At 44.5% G+C, this 18,368-nt stretch overlaps 1 protein-coding gene across 5 annotated transcripts in view; it reads left to right on the top strand.

Moving 5' to 3' along the window:
* Positions 1 to 18,368, top strand: part of FANK1 (fibronectin type III and ankyrin repeat domains 1) — a 126,579-nt gene that overhangs the window by 98,943 nt on the left and 9,268 nt on the right. For 4 of the 5 annotated variants that reach the window (XM_038009699.2, XM_007964376.3, XM_038009701.2 and 1 more), the window contains exons 3-6: positions 6,395 to 6,519; positions 13,271 to 13,352; positions 14,423 to 14,497; positions 15,298 to 15,363. In XM_038009699.2, coding sequence (XP_037865627.2) covers positions 6,395 to 6,519; positions 13,271 to 13,352; positions 14,423 to 14,497; positions 15,298 to 15,363 — 348 coding nt within the window. Of the gene's footprint in view, positions 1 to 6,394; positions 6,520 to 7,123; positions 7,202 to 13,270; positions 13,353 to 14,422; positions 14,498 to 15,297; positions 15,364 to 18,368 lie in introns of all 5 variants that reach the window. The other variant, XM_038009702.2, reaches the window with a different exon arrangement.

The raw sequence follows: 18,368 nt of genomic DNA on the forward strand, positions 1-18,368 counted from the left end.
TGACGCTAGGTGGCAGAATTAGGCTGTATTAATCTTGACCTCTTTTGCTTCCTTATTTGTTTCTCTGCATGGCCTTAAAACTAGCAAATGCTTTTCTTGTAAAAAGTGATTATCTGGAATACCTGATATTTGGATTGTGGATTTAAGAACCTCCTCTTGATTTGTCAACTTCTGTTCCCATCAGTCATCAGTCTATCTGGAATCAATGACATTGTCTTTGACTTGGGCTTTCCTCCATGGCTTCTCATAGCCAGTCAGTTACTGAGTTCTCCATTTGTAGAATTGCTTCTGTGCTTTCCCTCATTAGCTGGGGGTTTCCCCTGCAGGATGTAAGCTCCATTTCCCTCTAGCTCATTTGTGGATCTGCAGCTCCTACACCTGCCCAGTGTATTTTCTCATGGAAGGAGTTGACTTTATTCCTTTTTTTTTTCCCCCCCCTCATCGTTCTATCTTGCCAGGCTAATTTCCATTTTAATCTTTCTTTTGTCAAATTGTCTTTGGTGGGTCTCCATTGCTTGAAGGATAAAGGCCAAATTCCTTAGACTAACATTTAATGCCTGTCACAGCTTCCCCACACCTGCCTTTCTTGTTGCCTCTTATTTCTCAGCACAAACCCTCCAATCAGATTTCCTACTGTCCTTTGAATATGCCTTGATGTTTTCTGCATGTGTGTTCAGTTTTTTTTCCCTGTTTGGACAGATTTTCCCCTCTCACTCTGTTCTTTCTTCTGCCCTGGTCAGATTTTACCTCCACTGAGAAGTTCTCCTTACTACCCGATATTGTCTGTGCCCTAAATTCCTGTGATCATTGCTGCCCATGCCATGCATTGAATTTATTCCATCAGTGTGTATTACTGAGTGTCTGCCATGTGTCAGACACTGCTGCGGATGCTGGGGATATGGCACTGGGAAAAAATTCCTCCCTCGTGATGAGGAAGGCACACAATAAATAAGATACATAAGTAAAAATCGGTAGTCAGCAGGCAATATGTACTAAGGGGCAGCAGCATAGGAAAAATTGAGGGCCTGGGGTAGAGGTGGGGAAGTCTTCACTAAGAAGGTAACTTCTGAGTAGGTCTGAAGCAAGGATACCTGGAGCCTTGCCACTATCGGGGGGAAGAAACTCACAGACAGAGCAAAGGGCAGGTGAGAAAGCCTGGTGGTGCAAGTGTACTCGGCGGGTCCCAGGAGCGTTGAGGAACAGAGGGAACAAGGAGGAAAGTAATGGGGGTGAGGGCAGCTGGGTCATGAGAGGTTACTGCCTGGGCCTTGAAGGTTATTGGGAGAACTCTGGCTTACTCTGAGAGAGGCAGGGAAAGCCACTGGAGATTGTGAAGCTGAGAAGCGTGATCTGGCTTGTGTTTTACAAGGATCCCTCTGGCTGTTGAGTTGGGAACAGGCCGTAGGGCGGCCAGGCAGCAAGCAGCAGGGAGGACTGACGGGGAAATTTTCGAAACAGTTTAGGTGGGAGGACAGCACAACGGTGGAAAGTGGGACGATGCAGGATATGCTTTAAAGATGGATTTAAGAACTTGCTGGTGGACGGGATGTGGGATGTGAGAGAGAGAGAGGATGGTCAAGGGATATGTGACAGCCAGCACAGGCCAAGTGATGCTGCCTGAAGCATAAGTGTCACAGTCTCAGTGGCTTATGGCAGCAGCAATTCCCTCCCACACACCATGCCCACCGTGGCTGGGCCAGGGCTCCATCCTGCATTGTCCTCCTCCTGCAGCCCAGGCCAGTGCAGCAGCCTCTGCCTGAACATTGTCAGTCACTGTAGCAGGGGAGAGAGCATGGCACGCTGTTTCTTGAAGCTTCCACCCAGAATGACATACTTCACTTCTGCGTCTACTTCATTGCTGAAAGCAAGACACGCAGCCATGTCTGAGTTCAGTAGGGTGAGGAGGTAGGATCCTTGGGGGAGGGCACCTCGTGTCTCTAAACAACAATCCAGCCTTTCACAGGAGGCACCCAGGGTTTGGCCTGAGCAACTATAATAACAGAGATGGGGAAGACTGTGGGTGGAGTAGAAGATCAGTTTGAAAGTATCAGACACCCAAGCCAAGATGTCAAGGAGGCAGTTGGGGGATATCAAGGGCCAGGGAAAGGGGTCTGGGTTGGAGAGACAGACTCCAGAGTCATCAGCATGAGGCTGAATTGGAGTTCTGAAGGAGGGAGTGGAGAGAAGAAAGGGAAGTCTGGTAACTGAGTCTTTGGGCTTTTCAATATTTAGCTGCTTATGTTTCATATTTGCTCAGCTCTTGAATCAAACATTTGCTTGTTGACTGATAACAAAAACAAGGCTATGCTTCACATTTTTGTAGACTTTCCTCTACTGTGGAAATAGTTCTAAGATTCATTTATTTTTTCAGCTGTCATGTCTAGGTAAAGTTGCGCTTCTCCATGGATTCAATGAACTGCCCTTGTGAGTCCTCCCTGTGCCTGCATTGTCATCACTGTAGAGTACCCTGGGGGGCAGTTGTGTCCTGGGTCCCTGCTGTGTTTTTTGTCCTCTTTGGAGCCATCTCTAGTGATGCAAGAGTCTTCAGCCTTTCACAAGTGTGCTCGGTAACATCTGGTTTCTAACACAGTTGCGTTATTTCCCTTTCCAGGGGTTATGGAGGTACTGTTTGCTTCAGGGTGACCTTATGATATTTAGCAATATTGGATTTTATTGGGACCACTTCTAGTTTTGTTTTGGTCTAATACTATGCTAAGTCTCTGACACCTTGCACTGAATTCCGGCGAGGCTTGGCCATTAGATTCTCATTGAACTTCTTTTTTTTTGTTTGTTTTTTTTGTGTTTTTTTTTTTGTGTGTGTGTGTGTGTGTGTTTTTTTTTTTTTTTTTTTTTTCTTGAGACGGAGTCTCGCTGTGTCGCCCAGGCTGGAGTGCAGTGGCACGATCTCGGCTCACTGCAAGCTCTACCTCCCGGGTTCACGCCATTCTCCTGCCTCAGCCTCCCGAGTAGCTGGGACTACAGGCGCCCGCCACCACGCCTGGCTAGTTTTTTTGTATTTTTAGTAGAGATGGGGTTTCACCATGTTAGCCAGGATGGTCTCAATCTCCTGACCTCGTGATCCACCTGCCTCGGCCTCCCAAAGTGCTGGGATTACAGGCAAAGGTCTTTTCAGATGCCACACATTGTTGAGGGCTCAGTTTCTGTGACCCAAATATCTAAGTATTCATGGACGTATTTTCATTTAACATCAAAATCTACCTACTCATAAGACTCCTTTGTGCCAGGCTGATACATTTTAGTTTTAAAAAAATTATTACTTTTTAGCTCTGGTGGTTTTTCTGAATATTTATCTTGGTTTTAGAGCTTTTACTTTTATGGTACATGTATTTATATCGATTTTTAACACTTATCTACTTCTCGGTTTCTTGATGGAAAAGTTTTTGTAATGCCGTTGGCTTTATTTCTTCATTGTCTTTCCTACAGTTTCTTTTTTGTTGATACATACTATCTCAGTTACCTGCTGCATAACAAACCAGCCCCAGACTGAGCGGCTTACAGCAGAAACAGTCATGTGTTTGCTGATGATCTGTAATTTGGCTAGAGTGTTGATGGCTTGTTTCTGCCCCATGTGGTCTTGACTGTTGCAGCTCTCTTGGGGCTGGAAGAACCAAATGGCTTCACCCATGTGAGATGCATCAGCTGGGACGGCCAGGACAATAGGAGGCTGGCTGGGCTTCTTCATCTCCTTTGTGGTCTGGATCTTCCACTGACTCTGTCTTACTAGGTGGCCTCTTTCTCCAACAGGAAAGTTGAACTTCTTTACATGGTGGCCAGCTTCCAAGCAAGGAGAAGCAGAAACTTCTGGGCATCTTAAGACCCAGACCCAGAGCTGTACTGATTCACTTCCACCACTTTCCGTCCTGTTCAAGGGGAGAGGAGCTCGGCCTTAACTCTGTGGGGAGAGGAGCATGTTCCTGCAGGGATAGTAGAGACTGTGGAGGCCAGCTTGATTTCCAGCTCATTTGGCTTCTTTTAGGTGAAGAGAAATGTGTTTCTAGCAAAGATGATGTCAGTTAGGCGGCTGAATCCACCAGCACACAGAGCAGGGAGGCAGAGACACGTACGTGGTCAGAGGTGCTTTAATGTGCTTAGTCTTTTTCTTGGTTCTGCTGGTGCTACACCCAAGAAGTCATTTAGATTTGGTGCCTGAAGTAACTTTGTGATGCAAAAACAGGATCAATGAACGTTCAGTATTTGATTTTACCTTGAAATTTCACATTTTAACAAAGGACAGAAACATCAAGTGAAGAAGGTCTTTGTAAATGTTTTTCAGTTTTCAAAAAAAGATTCTGTTAGATGTTAGAGTTATGATATTAGAGTTGTCTCCAGATTTCACGGAGGCACCTCTTTCCTGGACGTGCCAGACTGTTCTGCACCCTGACTCTCGCCACAGTGAGAGCACCTAGAACCTGACTTTCCCAGGCGTTGTGTGTTCTTTCAGCCCTCCTGGGAAGTCCTTTCTCAGACCGCCTGGAAGACATCTGCCTGTCTGTCATGGAAGTCCTTTATGCCATTTCTCACTTGACATCAGAGATACCTCTACCAGAGGACACTCTCCTGGCACCTCACTCCCTCTGCCCTGTACCTGTTCCTCAAGTACCTGTTCCTGCCCCATGCCTGTTCCTCAGTGGGGGAATTACTTGTTTGATGGATGAGTTTGGCAGAAGGAACTTAGAAGAAGACCTTCTGGGTTCTCCTTTGGGAATACTCCTCCCTCTAGGGCAAGTGTTGGGTCTGTTCTTTAGCCACACACTTAGTGCCATGTCTCATCCTTCGGGGCAAAGAATCCGGTGGGGGCTGGGAGTGAGTGGGCAAGGATGTTTGATGATTAGGTGAGGTGTTAGCTCACCCACGTGGCCCAGATCTGAAGGCAGGTTTTCAGGTGTTTATGTTTATTAGTGATACTAACTCCAGCACTGTCATTTCACCCTTGCTCAGCTGACCCTTCTTCACTGTCCTTGACTGCCCCTCTTCTTGCCACCCCATCAGTAGGAAGTTGGGTTCAACTTAGTGTTGACAGGTTCATTTTGGCCCTGAGCTGGTGCAGGGCTGCATCCCAGCCTGTTCCAACACCTTGCAAATAATGGGCGCTAGATACACTAGATATACTTGTTGAGTTGTATGGAATGGAATCGATGTATAAATATTTAGTTGCATATAAACATCCTTGAAAAATTAGTTGTGAATCCCAAAGAATGGTTGTGGTATCTTTGGAGGATCTATTGAGAATAAAAGTAAAAACTAGAGACAGGAAAAAAAATCTGGAGGGAAACAGTGGTAACCTCGGCATCTAAGGAGCTATGGAGAATGGTCCAAGGGAGGAGGAGAAGAACTGGATTAAGTGTTGAAGCAGGAAAGAAGTAAGAGCTGGAAATGACACCAAGCCTTTGAGTAGAAGAAAAGAAAAATTTTGAGATAGGATTTGAAAAGGGATACATGGAGTTTAGTCAGAAAAGAATGTTGGCAGAACGGAGAAATGGGTAACATAGAGGTTTTGGGTAATATTGGGAAATATGTACAGCTCTGTCAACTTTTGGAGACCTGATATTGTAGAATGCATGGCTCAAAGCCAGGCTCCTGGGACCTACCTCACAAGCAGAGGGTGGGGTCCTATCTTAGCACTTGCGCTGGGTCCCAGCATCTTCTGAGCAGCCAGGCAAACTACCTAGCTCTGCATTTCTTGGTGCTCATTTTGCAGGCCGCAAATGTTTAGACTCAGTCCTGCTTCCCTCTGGAGGTGTGTGGATTTCCATCGTGAGTCTCTCATCAGATTTCTATCCCAGAAGTGCTCAGCATCCATTTCCCACAAACATTCCTAAGATTAACTTGACCATGGGGCATGATGTTAGCATTGTCTTCTGTGCGCTGCGTGAGCTCCCAGCTCTACTGGAAGTTGCTCACGGGCTGCGAGCAATCTTGCATGTGACTTCTTCAGTCCTTTCCCTGCAGTGGTATTTTGCCTGCAATAGTTATGCAGCCATGTATTAGCCTCACAGCCCCCACCACTAGATGGCCACCACTTGAAAATTACATATATACAATTTGACTGCCTGTCTTATCTTTCAAACATAAAACTTTGTCACTTGAGGACAAATGTCACAGTTAACGTGATTATCCAAAGTACAAAACGGCATGCTGGCTATGTGTCAGGCCCCAGACTAGGCCCTATGGGACAGAGGGCACCTGCTGGGTAGGGATAGAGGTGCCATGTGGGACTTGTCCTTCATTCTCTAGGAGTTCAGCAAAGCAGGATCCATCAGCTGTGTCCTGGAAATAGAAGGAACATCACTTCCACCTGCTCTTCTCGTGTCTTATCAGAGAGTGCAGATTAAGCTACCTGGTGTTGTCAGCATGTTTATCTCCTCCTGTCTAGGGGATATGCAACGAAGCATGTTGTTGAAGGTCTGGAACCAAGGACGCTGTACAGATTTCGCCTGAAGGTCACCAGCCCCTCTGGGGAGTGTGAGTACAGCCCACTCGTCTCAGTGTCTACGACCAGTGAGTATTCAGCCTCTCCATGCTCACCTGTCTCTAGATCAATGGAGATGACAAGCAATTTAGAGATGAAAATGTTCTGCCTCTTGTTCGGCCTTACCAGAAGCAGGAATGATACCATTTTTAAACACTGCAACAGTATTTACTAGTTGGGCCTTTGCCATAACTTGTAATGTCAGGGAAGTCTAATTCTGCTTTCACAAACTGGGAGAGCTATTTTTGTGTCAAAACTGTCCTGTCAGTAGCCATTCAGCACAAAAGGGTAGAGTCACCTTGCTTAGGAAATGGGCCGCAGGGATGTGGGCTGGGTAAGCCTAAGCGTCCCCACGCAACAAAGCAGGCCGCCTGCCTGAGCGTCCTCGGGGGAGCAGCTCCATCCAGCGTCTTGTCCATTTTAGACAACCCCAGGGTGTGCGTCTTAACTCGCCACACAAACCCGATTCCTGGGGTCATGGTGAGTGAGGGAGAACGAACAGTGCTGCTGCATCCATGGGGAACCCCGCAAGGGAGAGCCCCACATGGAGACCTCTGAGCCCTTCAGCCAGCTGAGTCTTAAGGTTGTTTCTGAGGTTGGTATTTTAAAGCATTTTAAAGATGCTGTGTCCAGGACCATCTCTGAGCAAGAACATTGTAAAAATTAGGATGGTCACAAGTGTTCTCCACGGTCCACCCACTGAAGACACAGGTGAGTAATTTTTCAGCTGCACAAAGGAAGCCTTCCTTTTGTGAGTAAAGCTGTTTTTCCGTTTTAGTCCGGGTAGCATTTGGCTTGGAGGTATGTGCTTTCCGTGGCTTTCAACTGTGTCCTTTAGGCATTTCTTCATGACAATTTTTGTGTAGACTAAAGTTAACTCAGCTTTTGAGCTGTGGTACCTTCAGTTGCAGAGCTGGCATTAGGGGACAGGATCTGAGTTTAGCAAACTGGGAGTTTAACTGTGAAAAACACAATTTCAGAGGAGACTTCTGATGTGAAATGGTCAACTCTGGGGATTCAGGTTAAGAAAGAGGGCTTGTTGCTTCATCCGGCAGTGCTGAGAATATTTGCTGTTATATGGAACATACTTACCTCTCGGGTTCTTATGAGAAAGCAAAGATGGCAGAACGTGAGCTCTGTGTGCTGAAGGAAGGCAGAGGGCGTGCAGGAGAAGGGGTAGGAGGAAGAGGTGGCAAAGGGAGCCAGGCGTATGAACAGAGACTCTCCGGGCAACCCCAGCCAGGACGCCGTCCCAGGCTACCCTTCTGTTCCCTCCCATCCTCTTGCTGTCCCCACTGCCCACAGGCCTTCTGCCACTCCGCAGTCCCCCACCTCTGCCCCTCCTCCCTGGAGCACTCACTTCATTGCTGTGCTCACTGAGTCTGCTCCATGGGCAAGCGCGGTGGGGGCGATGCCTCATGTGGCTTACCCCTCCTCTGTCACATGCTTTCCCTCCTCTCCAGGTACAGAGCAGTATTCCCCCACCTTTATGAACACTTCTTGCATCTTCTCTTAAGTGTTTGTCTATCTTTTGGTCTCCCACCTACATTGTGGGCTCCAAAAGGGTGGGTGATGGGTTGGCCATCTTTAGCTTGTGGGAGATCCTTAATAAATAAGTCAGCGTGTGTGCGTGTGGCCCGAGCAGGAGGATCGCTTGAGCCCAGGAGTTCAAGGCTGCAGTGAGCTATGGTGGCACCACTGAACTCTCCAGCCTGGGCAACAGAGCAGGACCCTTTCTCTAAAAAAAAGAAGATCCTTGATGGATGGATGGATGGATGGGTGAAAATTAAGGACCAGTGGCAGAATTAAGAGTATGAAAAGAAACACTGATTTTCTCAGGTTTCATTTATGTTTGTTGGGAGATGTATTAGTTTTCCACTGGCCAGTGAGAGTTCACCCGAACCTTCCACGTGAGGGTAAATATGGTTGGTTCTGCAGCCTTCCATGGTGGGCTTCAGGTGGCCTCTAGCATCCTCTTAATGGCACATCAAAGCCAGCGCAGGGGCTTTTGGCCCTCCTGGCCTGAGTTTACATGGGGTTGGCATACCATTTGGAGCTCTTTTAGGAAGGGCTGTTTATTAGTGTGTTCTTATGCTGCTAATAAAGACATACCTGAGGCTGGGTAATTTATAAAGGAAGAGGTTTAATGGACTCACAGTTCCACATGGCTGGGAAGGCCTCATAACCGTGGTGGAAGGCAAAGAAGAAGGAAAGGCATGTCTTCATGGTGGCAGGCAAGAGAGAGCATGTGCAGGGGAATTTCCCTTTATAATGCCATCAGATCTTATGAGACTTAGTTCACTATCATGAGAACCACATGGGAAAGACCCACCCCCATGATTCAATTATGTCCCACCAGGTCCCTCCCATGACACATGGGAATTACGGGAGCTACAATTCAAGATGAGATTTGGGTGGGGACACAGCCAAACCATATCAGGCTGTGCCTGTGGGCCAGATGTGCCTTCTTCCCACTGAGCTGGCTCCAGAGGCAGCCATGGAGAGCTGGTGCAAGGCGTCTGTCCTTACAGCCCCATGGTTTCCATGACTAATTAGATGAGGCCTCCTGCAGGGATGAGTGTGGTGGTGACCAGGGGTGGGGGTGTGTGTGTGTGTGTTGGGGGAGTGATCCTGACCATTTCACTGCCAGATAATAGCATCACTGCCTGCAGCCAGGAAGCCTTCTCAGCCCCAGGGGGCTGGACTGGTTGGTGAGGATCAGGTGTCCTCCTCCTCCTAGCTGGGGAAGGCTCTTGGCTCTGCGGGCTGGCTGCAGTTCCCTTATGCTATTGTTATATATTTATAATATCCAAAGCAGATTCTCCTAAGGAGGCAGATCATGCTAAACAAAGAACTGAAAATGTGCACATGATACAGAGCAAGTGCAAATGCTTCTGTGTGGTGATAATTTGCATTCAGTTTGAGAGTGTTTTAATGAATCACAGAGGCATGCACTTTGTTTGAATAAAGAATGCACAGCCTTTTTTTTTCCCCCAGGTAAAGTACACGAGATTCTTGCTTAAATGAGGCATACAATTTTAATCAGTTGGGCCCTTATAAAGAAAGAAAAACAGCTGCTACTGGTTAATTGGCAAATATCTTCTCCAATGAGCTCGTGATTTATTCAGTGCTTTTAATAAAGACTTAAAATTCCACCAAGAAAGGTGTTATCACCATATTATAATATCTGCAGGTACATCTGCAGCTAAATAACCCTCTTAAAGAATATGAACGATGGCTTCCTCAAGACCATTCTGCCCTGCTCTGCCCTGCTCTGCCCTGCTCTGCCCTTCTCTGCCCTTCTCCTCATCAGTGTCCCTGCTCACCTGGGCCTGACTGGTGAGTTCCATCCTGCTCAGATGAACGCATGGGCTTACATCCTCACTATAGGCAGGATCAGTTTGATATTTGCAATTGCAACATTCAGGGTAAACACTAGAAAAACAAACCTGCAGAGCCACAGCCGGCCTTTTAAAAATATTCAATTGCACTTACTGATGGCATTCCCTTGGGCCAGGCCCACAAAATCTTGAAGGATTCAGGGGTGGGAGGAATGGAACATTCTGTTCACCCTGGAATTTCCTCTCTGTTCCTCAGGACTCCTGCCTATAGTGGGAGTAGGAAGAATTGCTGTGCACTGCAAACAAGGGCCTTTTCTTTTTCTGTTTCTTTGTCAAATTCATGTAAATGGAGACGTTTTTGTGCCTCTGTTGCTTCACACAGGTTCCAGTGTAATCCTCAGTCCCTCCTTTCACTCTTGGTAGTAGCGTGAGGACAGCTAAGGAGTGAACGCTGAGAAAGAGCTCTCACACCCTGGAACGGTGGTCACTGCTCAGCAAGCAAGGACTGAGCAACAATTATGTCAATTCCCCTCTCTTCTGTCTTTGAGGTGTCCCTTTGTTCTCAGAGTAAGCTGTGAAGTGCTCATTACCTCCTGTGGAAGCTGGAATTGGCATTACATTTATTATATCCTAATACCGAAAGCCCTGGTCTTTGCTACAGGCGCAGTGAGCTTGTTTCATTTTCCAACCTTTGCATGCTGCAGAGCTTCCTGGTTAGGATGCGCCAGGAAGTGTCCCCCCCGGGAGAGCCTTGCTGTTCGGTAAGATGGAGGCTGTGGAGTAGATAGGGACGGTGGAGAGAGGTGGTTGGGGGTGTGCCCTTAGAACTTTCCCTAACATCTCAAGCAGTTAGCACTTTTTGGAAGATTTTTAGGCATCCCCTTTCTTTTAACACTGGGGGAGGATCACATTTACTTAAGATGTTCATCTGTCTGCAGAATTTAGTAAGAGTGGAAGCATATAGTGAATTGGTCAGTACTGCAGCATTTACTAAATACTAAAGGGAACGAGTGGGCCTCATGGAAGACTTGGTCTTGGCTCTGATGCTGCCCTCTCCTAACTGGGCAACCTTGGACAACTTAGCCTTTCTGACTCCCAGTCTTATGGTTTGGAGGAGAATTTTAAAAGCACTGTGTAAAAAGCCTACATACAGCTTAATTCATAGGATTTGATTTAGGATACTACACATTGTACAACTTAGTAGAAATAGAATGAGCTTTATATGTTGTTATAATTGATTTATCCAAATGACTTGTTTTTATGTTTTAGTGGCAGCTGAAGTTTGAGATTAGGAGAACATGGGGCCTATTAATGGGATAACAAAGACTTTTATAAACATACCACACTCTTCTGGTTAGCAACAGAAAGGGAAACGGTCTATGGGTTTAGTTCATCCATCTAAAGTGTACATGAAACACATGATGATTTTAAGTCCTTATTAATCTAGCCCAGGGTTCTCAACTTTGGTACTACTGACCTTTGGGGACTGGATGGTTCCTTGTTGTGGGGGGCTGTACTGCACACCAGGGATGCTTAGCAGCTTCCTTGGCCTCTGTCCTCTAGATGCCAGTGTCCTTAGTTGTGGCACCCAAAGATGTCACCAGACATTGCCAGATGTCCTCTGGGGTATAAAACCCTGCCTCCTTCCTAAGCCCTACTAGTGAAACCACTGGGCACAGCATGACCTGCCTTAGAAGGCCAGGGACAGCTGTGAGCCTTGGCCTTTGACAGGTCATCGTGCGACTTTTATTTGACACTTTTGATCTAAAAATTGTATGTAATGATGAAAAGGAAGTATAATGTGGCTAAAAAAAAGTCTGTAAGAGATTGGCAAGCTCTAGCAGACAAAATTGCTATTTCAAAATAATTTAAACTTGGCATAAATTTATTTTTACGAAAGAAAGGAAAAGGTATCGGCTAAAGATCATTCTGGGAGAAATCCCTTTATTCTCCTGTCTCACTGTTTTCCCAGTTTGTACATTGCCCAACTCACTTGGCACCACTGAAACCCTCCAAGGAAACCCAAAGAAAAAGTGTCTCCTAGGCCCAGGAACTGGCATCCCAGAGAGATTTTCTACCATAAGGAGCAGGAAGAGGGAGGCAAGCTGATCTCTCTGAGGCCAGACTATAAGAGGGAGGGTGGGTGAGCCCCAGGAGGCAGTGTAGGGTACAGTGGGGGAGAATGGGGCAGGAGTTGATATTTTCTTTCAGGTTTAGAATAATAACGGGCTGAAAGCGGGCACTACAGTGGAAGGGAGCATGGGAGCTAATGGTTAGCTCTTTTCATGCTATCCCTCCAGAGCCTAGCACAGGACTTGGTATGTACATTACTTAGGTTTGTTGAATGAATGAATGAGACCTTTGAGGTTATTTAGACCAGGGATTATAAACTCGAACGCTTGCCACGCGTGGGTGAGGGGCTGGGCGTACATTTGGAGAACTTAAGAGGTGGTGGGGCTGTATCCACTCACGATGGCAGCTGCTGCTACTGTCACCCCAACAACAGGCGTGTGCTGGGTACTTACGATGTGCCAGGTGCTATTCCAAGTGCTTCACTGGTATTTCATTTAAGCCTAATCGTGATCCTTTTTAAAATTAGAAGGTGTAGAATAAGGAACAAATGAAACCAGAAACTCTTAGAAAGATGGGCGGCTTCTCCTAGCCCTTTACTCTCCCTCTATATGTGCTGCCCACCTGCCTGTTGGCTTTGCTGTGGAGCTGATGTCCCCTGTGCAGAGGATGCCCTCCCCGACTGCGGCCCATTGTTCTTTTAGGCTTCTGGACTCCTGGGTCTGCTCCGCTTGGCAAGCTCTCTCCCCTAATTGAGTTTTCTCCTGGTGCTCCCCACCTCCCTGTGGGTAGAAGCCCCCTGACCCCACACGCTCAGAGAAGACAAGGCCAACATGTATGTCACATTCCTGGGAAGAACTGAAAATTTTAATTTCAAATGTTAGAGCACTTTGTCCTTTTTTTTTTTTTTTTCAAAATAGTTTAACATCTCTTTGGCCAATGAAACTAGCATGTTGTGACAGTTGCTGAGGTTTTCCTTGCTTGTAGGAGACATTTATTAAGTCTTATGAAATCTGAAAGGATTATTTCCAAATATCAAAATAACATTCACAAAGCAATACTTTATAACTTGAAAATGTCCCAAGCCCTTAGGTCAGTCAAAATGTTCTCTTAATATGTGAAAACCAGCTGGCTTCTGAAGGTGCAGAAGAAACGGTTGCAAAGAGGCATCTTGGATGCTGTGTTAACATGTGAAAACAAGGTCTTTTTCGGTAAAAGAAGCAGTTGAGTAGGAAATGTAAGATATACTTACAGAAATAGCCAAGTGCCTTCCTGGAGATGATCCCCTGAAGGCCACAGGAGGAAGATGGTGGGAAGGAGTCTCCTTTCTTGATGTTCTGGATGACTGCCTTCCATCTCGTTTCTCCAGGAGAGCCCATAAGTAGCGAGCACTTGCATCGGGCTGTTAATGTGAATGATGAAGATTTGCTTGTCCGAATACTTCAAGGAGGGTGAGAGAACTCTGTCAGTCTTTTTTTTTTCCCCATGCCTATAAAGTGCATAGAAATACATGCAGTAGCTTCATTTTGTTTTCCTAAAAATTCCCATGCCTTTGAAACTGCCTCCAAAATGGATCTCAGGTGACTGGTGTGAGTTAATAAACCATAGTTAATAAAGATGCTTGTGAAGCCCCATGTAAATGTTATATTTTGTAATCGTGTAATAGAAATCGTAAAAGGAAATTACAAGGCTGGGTATCATATTTTCTTCCCAGAAATGATTTCTGTATCTTGCTTATAAGTCACAGCATTTAGACAAATTTCACCCCCAGATGCCCATGTCTAATTTCTGATGAAACGAGGGAATCGCCAAATCAACTGCTTTCTAATTTAAAAGGCTGATATAACACTAGAGGGAAAATGGTGAATATTGCTGCTGCAGATGAGGTGTTTGAAGCTGCCTCCTACATGAAAAGTAGATGATGTTACCTAGGTTCTTTTTGAATCAATAGTTTTGAGTGCCCTAGCAGACAAGTCATTTGTGAATTATGGCTCTGTAATTTGGAGCTCTTCAGAGAAGGTTCCCACAAAAAGCCAAAGCTGCTGCACTGGAGAATGTGCGTGAAGACCTCCGCTTTCTTCCCTGAACAGGACTGTTCTCTACCCAGTAGGTGAGATGGGAGGCAAGGAGAAAGCTCGAGTCTCCACCAAAACAAACTCATGTTCGGTGGAGCTGAGAGTCAGCAGTGAAGATACTGTCCTCAGCTATCTTAAAAGAGCTGTGTTCATCTAAGAGAGCTACATCTGATGGCACGATGGCTTTGAGCTAAAGTGTGCATATTTTAAGTGAAATTACAGTAGTTTTCTCTTTTATTATGCATTTGAATCTTGTAGAATATTAGGCATATAGTTTAGAAGATTCTTAGCAGTCTAAGACAAGAAAAGATTTAATGGCCCCAAAGAAATTGGAATTTTCAGTAAAATGAGTCATTTTAGCCACCTGAGCCCCACGAGAACCACTGGCTTTGACTCTGCAGTGGCTGTACTGAGCATGCTCATCTCTTTTCTCTGTCTTTCCCAAGCCATGTTAAGGTTGATGTTCCCAATAAGTTTGGCTTTACTGCTCTGATGGTTGCTGCCCAGAAAGGATACACCAGGTATGGCTCTTCTTTTTTTTTTTTTTTAATCTCTCTTGGGGATTTAACTTTTTGTTTTATTCAGAGGCGCTGGTCAGGATAAGGATGGGAGGAAAAAGGGCCATGGAGGAACCCAGTTTCTTTTCTGTCTCCCAAACCGTCCGTACCATGCGATGGCTTAAAAATCCCGCTGTTGTAATCATAAAGTTATACAATATGCAGGAGAGAATGTAAATCATATGTTGAGGAAGAGGGGTAGCCATTTAATTACATGCAATATATTTTTATGTTCTTGGAAAACTGGTTATTGGAATTTGAATTTTTCTTTTTAAAAAGGGATATTCTGGAAAACTTTCTGCTAGGTTGCTAAGATATAATTTTCACAGATATACTCTCATTATCTATTCCACACAGAGATAAGTATTAATAGAAATACCTTATTTTCATTTATATCTTAATTAAATGCCATTTGAAAAAAACATAAATGTTTTTTCATTAAATGCTACCATTTAAGAATATATTAAAAAATGGCCATTCAAAGGACAGTGAATTATTTTGGCAGCCCAATTTGTTTCACGTGCTTTTATTTGATTTTAGTGAGTAACTTGTGTCAAAGGTAAAAGCCTATGTTTTTGGATTGAAGAGGTGGTTTTCTGGTTTCATGGTGCCTGGTTTTAAAACCACCTGGCTTCTGAAGGTGCAGAAGAAACTGTTGCAAAGAGACATCTTGGATGCTGTGTTATTCTTTTTTGACTGGACTATTGTGGGTGATGAGTGATCAAAGTGACTTATCTAGCTACAGTTCAGTTTGTTTCCTTTAGGCTTGTGAAAATCCTAGTTTCTAATGGCACAGACGTGAATCTGAAGAATGGAAGTGGCAAGGACAGGTAGGAGGTGTGGGATATGACTGAAAATGTGCTGATGTTCTCAGAATTGTGTTGCTGGGCTTGTGCCCAGAGGCACTGTGATTTCACCCAAACATTTTCTCGAGTTTCTTTTGACAGTCCTGAGAGGTGAGTGGGTCCCCGAGGAAAGATGGTGATCACAAAAGCTGGCTTGCTCACATGGTCTTGTGCTTTCGCTCACCAGGGTGCTTGTGGGGGGCGGGCATCTGTTGTAACGTATGGTGACTTCTCTGGCGTGGTGGCTGTGCCCAGTGGACACGCAGTGCACGGGAAATGGCAGCTACAGAGCAGCTCTGGCCAGCCGCGCGGCACGTGGGTACAAGCGCCTGCCCCCGGCACCCCATGCCTCTCTCAGTCCCCCGCTGCATTTCAGCCTCACTCTTTGCTAAGAAATCTTCGTTGTTTCTAAAGAAGCAGACAGAAATCACCACCAGAGAGACGCCCGGAGCACTTTCCTGAGGTGAGAGGCACATGTTCCGTTGGAGGGCTGAGAACGCTACAGGAAAAGCTCAGGGGAAGAATGTGACACACATCAGGGCAGATGAGTGTTCCTGAAAGACCTAAACACACTCGCTCATCTAGTCATTAGAGTTAATCAATTAATTCCAGCTAACCCGTGTTTATTGACTGATGACTACTTGCCAGGCGCTGTGCTTGGTGCATGGGTGAAACACTGAGCAAAATGCCAGGCCCTGGCTTCAGGGGCTGCGGTCACGACACACATGGAACCGGGGCTTGGGCGCTGCAGACGGCATCGACGGACAGCTGCCAAACACTGACCTTCTGGGGGAGGCCGTAAAGAAAACCCCAACTAACTCCTCAAATCAGAAGGACTGTCTTCTACATTTACATTCTCTGAACACAATGCAGCAATAGATTTTAAATAACAAATATCTTAAATATCACTTATAAATTTAAAAAGTATTTTTCCAAATAACTCATAGGTTGAGACTAAGCTGTCAACTCCAGATTTGAAAAGAATAATAGCAATCTGAAAAGGGAAAAGAAAAGTATAAGGAGAGTAGGAAAAATGAAAGAATTAAAAGTAGACATTGATTAAAAAGTAGAAAGATTATTGAGAAATGTAAGAGTTGCCTCTTAAACAGAAAGCTATCTAGTAAGATGCACCGATCTTTTGTAAATCTAAGAAAGAAGAAAAACAATTAGAAGTTTGAAAGAGGACAATAACGATGGTTATAGAGAAAATGTAAACATGAAAAGAAGTTTGTGTCTATAACAGTAGATAATGTCATTGAAATGGATACTTTGTTCTGAGAAAATTTAAACCACCATGTCAACCCAAGAAGCAGAAAATTCGAAATAACCAATGTCTATGCAAGAAACTAGAAAATTCATTTAAAAATTACCTCCAATGTAGGCTTATGTGGCTTGACTATTCTACCTAGTGAACCTGTTCAGATTTTCTAGGCACTGATAATAACCTTGGGCTTTTCCAGAGCAGAGAGCAAACTGGAATGCTCCAGAGGATAACCTTATTGCTAAAATCTGGTAGAGAGAAAAAAAGCTATTTGTGTGTTTGTTTGTGTGTAGGTATTTATAGATCTCTTCCATCCCACCTAGGAGGGCCATACCGGAGGGTATTAGGAAATTTTTTAACATAACACTTCCCAGCAGTAGATTAAAGGTGAAAACCTTTATTTGTGTAGACGCAAAACAAAAATTGGGTGTAACTTGGCATGTATATTAAAAAGTTTAAAAAGTATTTTTTAAATTTTTTAAATTTTTATTATTTTTTGAGACAGAGTCTCGCTGTGTCGCCCAGGCTGGGGGTGCAGTGGCGCGATCTCAGCCCACTGCAAGCTCTGCCTCCCGGGTTCATGCCATTCTCCTGCCTCAGCCTCCCAAGTAGCTGGGACTACAAGTGCCCACCACCACGCCCAGCTAATTTTTTGTATTTTTAGTAGAGATGAGGTTTCACCCTGTTAGCCAGAATGGTCTTGAAAAAAGTATCTTATTTTTTAAAGTGAAGGACACTTTCAGCCTTTGAACAGTGTCTGGCACATGGGAGGCAGGAAGTGTCTGTTAAATGAAGGATTCCTTTGATTGCAGCATACAAAGGTTTCTTTTATTTTTTAAATCATCTCAATCAGCCAGTGTCATTCTTAGTATTGGCAAATTCCTTTTCAAAATTAGTAGTGAAGCCCAGGAGAGTGGTGGAGAGCTTGATGTGAAATCTGCATCCCTCTGAGGATGTGGTGTGGCCTTGGACAGGCTACCTAACCTCTCCGTATCTCAGTTTCGTGTCTGTAAAATTGGAATAATGGAAGTACTTAGAGGTTGTAGGCATTTAATGAGCTAATATGAAAAATGCATAAAACAGTTCCTGGCATATGGTAAATACAGATATATTTTGTTATTTCATGATTAGACAGTATTTTGAGGGCTGATCCACTTAGGAAGATATGAACTGAGATAAGAGGTGTGATTTATTTCCTGTAGAACCCAACAGAATTAACTTGAAAAACTTGGACTTAATAAGGAGGCTCAGTAAAGTGGACAAACAAGGCAAAGAAAATACTTTCTTAAATCCCTGCAATTACTGGTTAATAAATATAATGGGGAAATGAAATAGAATGAAAACAAGAAAGGTAGGAAATCTGAATGAAAAAATAAACCTAAAAACCTTACTGAGAGATATAAAAATTTAAGAAATAAAGACATGTCATATGCCAGAATGGCAAGATTGAGTATTATACAATTTTTAATTCTTCTCAAATACTGCATTGAGGTTCAGTGCAGCCTCAAATGGAATTATTCTTGGGAACCTGTCATAAATGATTGTAATTTATCGAGAAGAACAAATAGATAATATCTACTAAAACTTTGTCAAGTAAGAATGTGGAAGGACTTGGCTTGACAGTTATTGAAATGCCTCATAACGTTATAGTAATTAAAGTAATATGATATTGGAACAAATCAGAAAAAAAGTAGAATGGCATAGAAATCCTCAAGTAGATCCCTATCTA

Source organism: Chlorocebus sabaeus, chromosome 9 (assembly GCF_047675955.1).
Source record: "Chlorocebus sabaeus isolate Y175 chromosome 9, mChlSab1.0.hap1, whole genome shotgun sequence".
Taxonomy (NCBI): domain Eukaryota; kingdom Metazoa; phylum Chordata; class Mammalia; order Primates; family Cercopithecidae; genus Chlorocebus; species Chlorocebus sabaeus.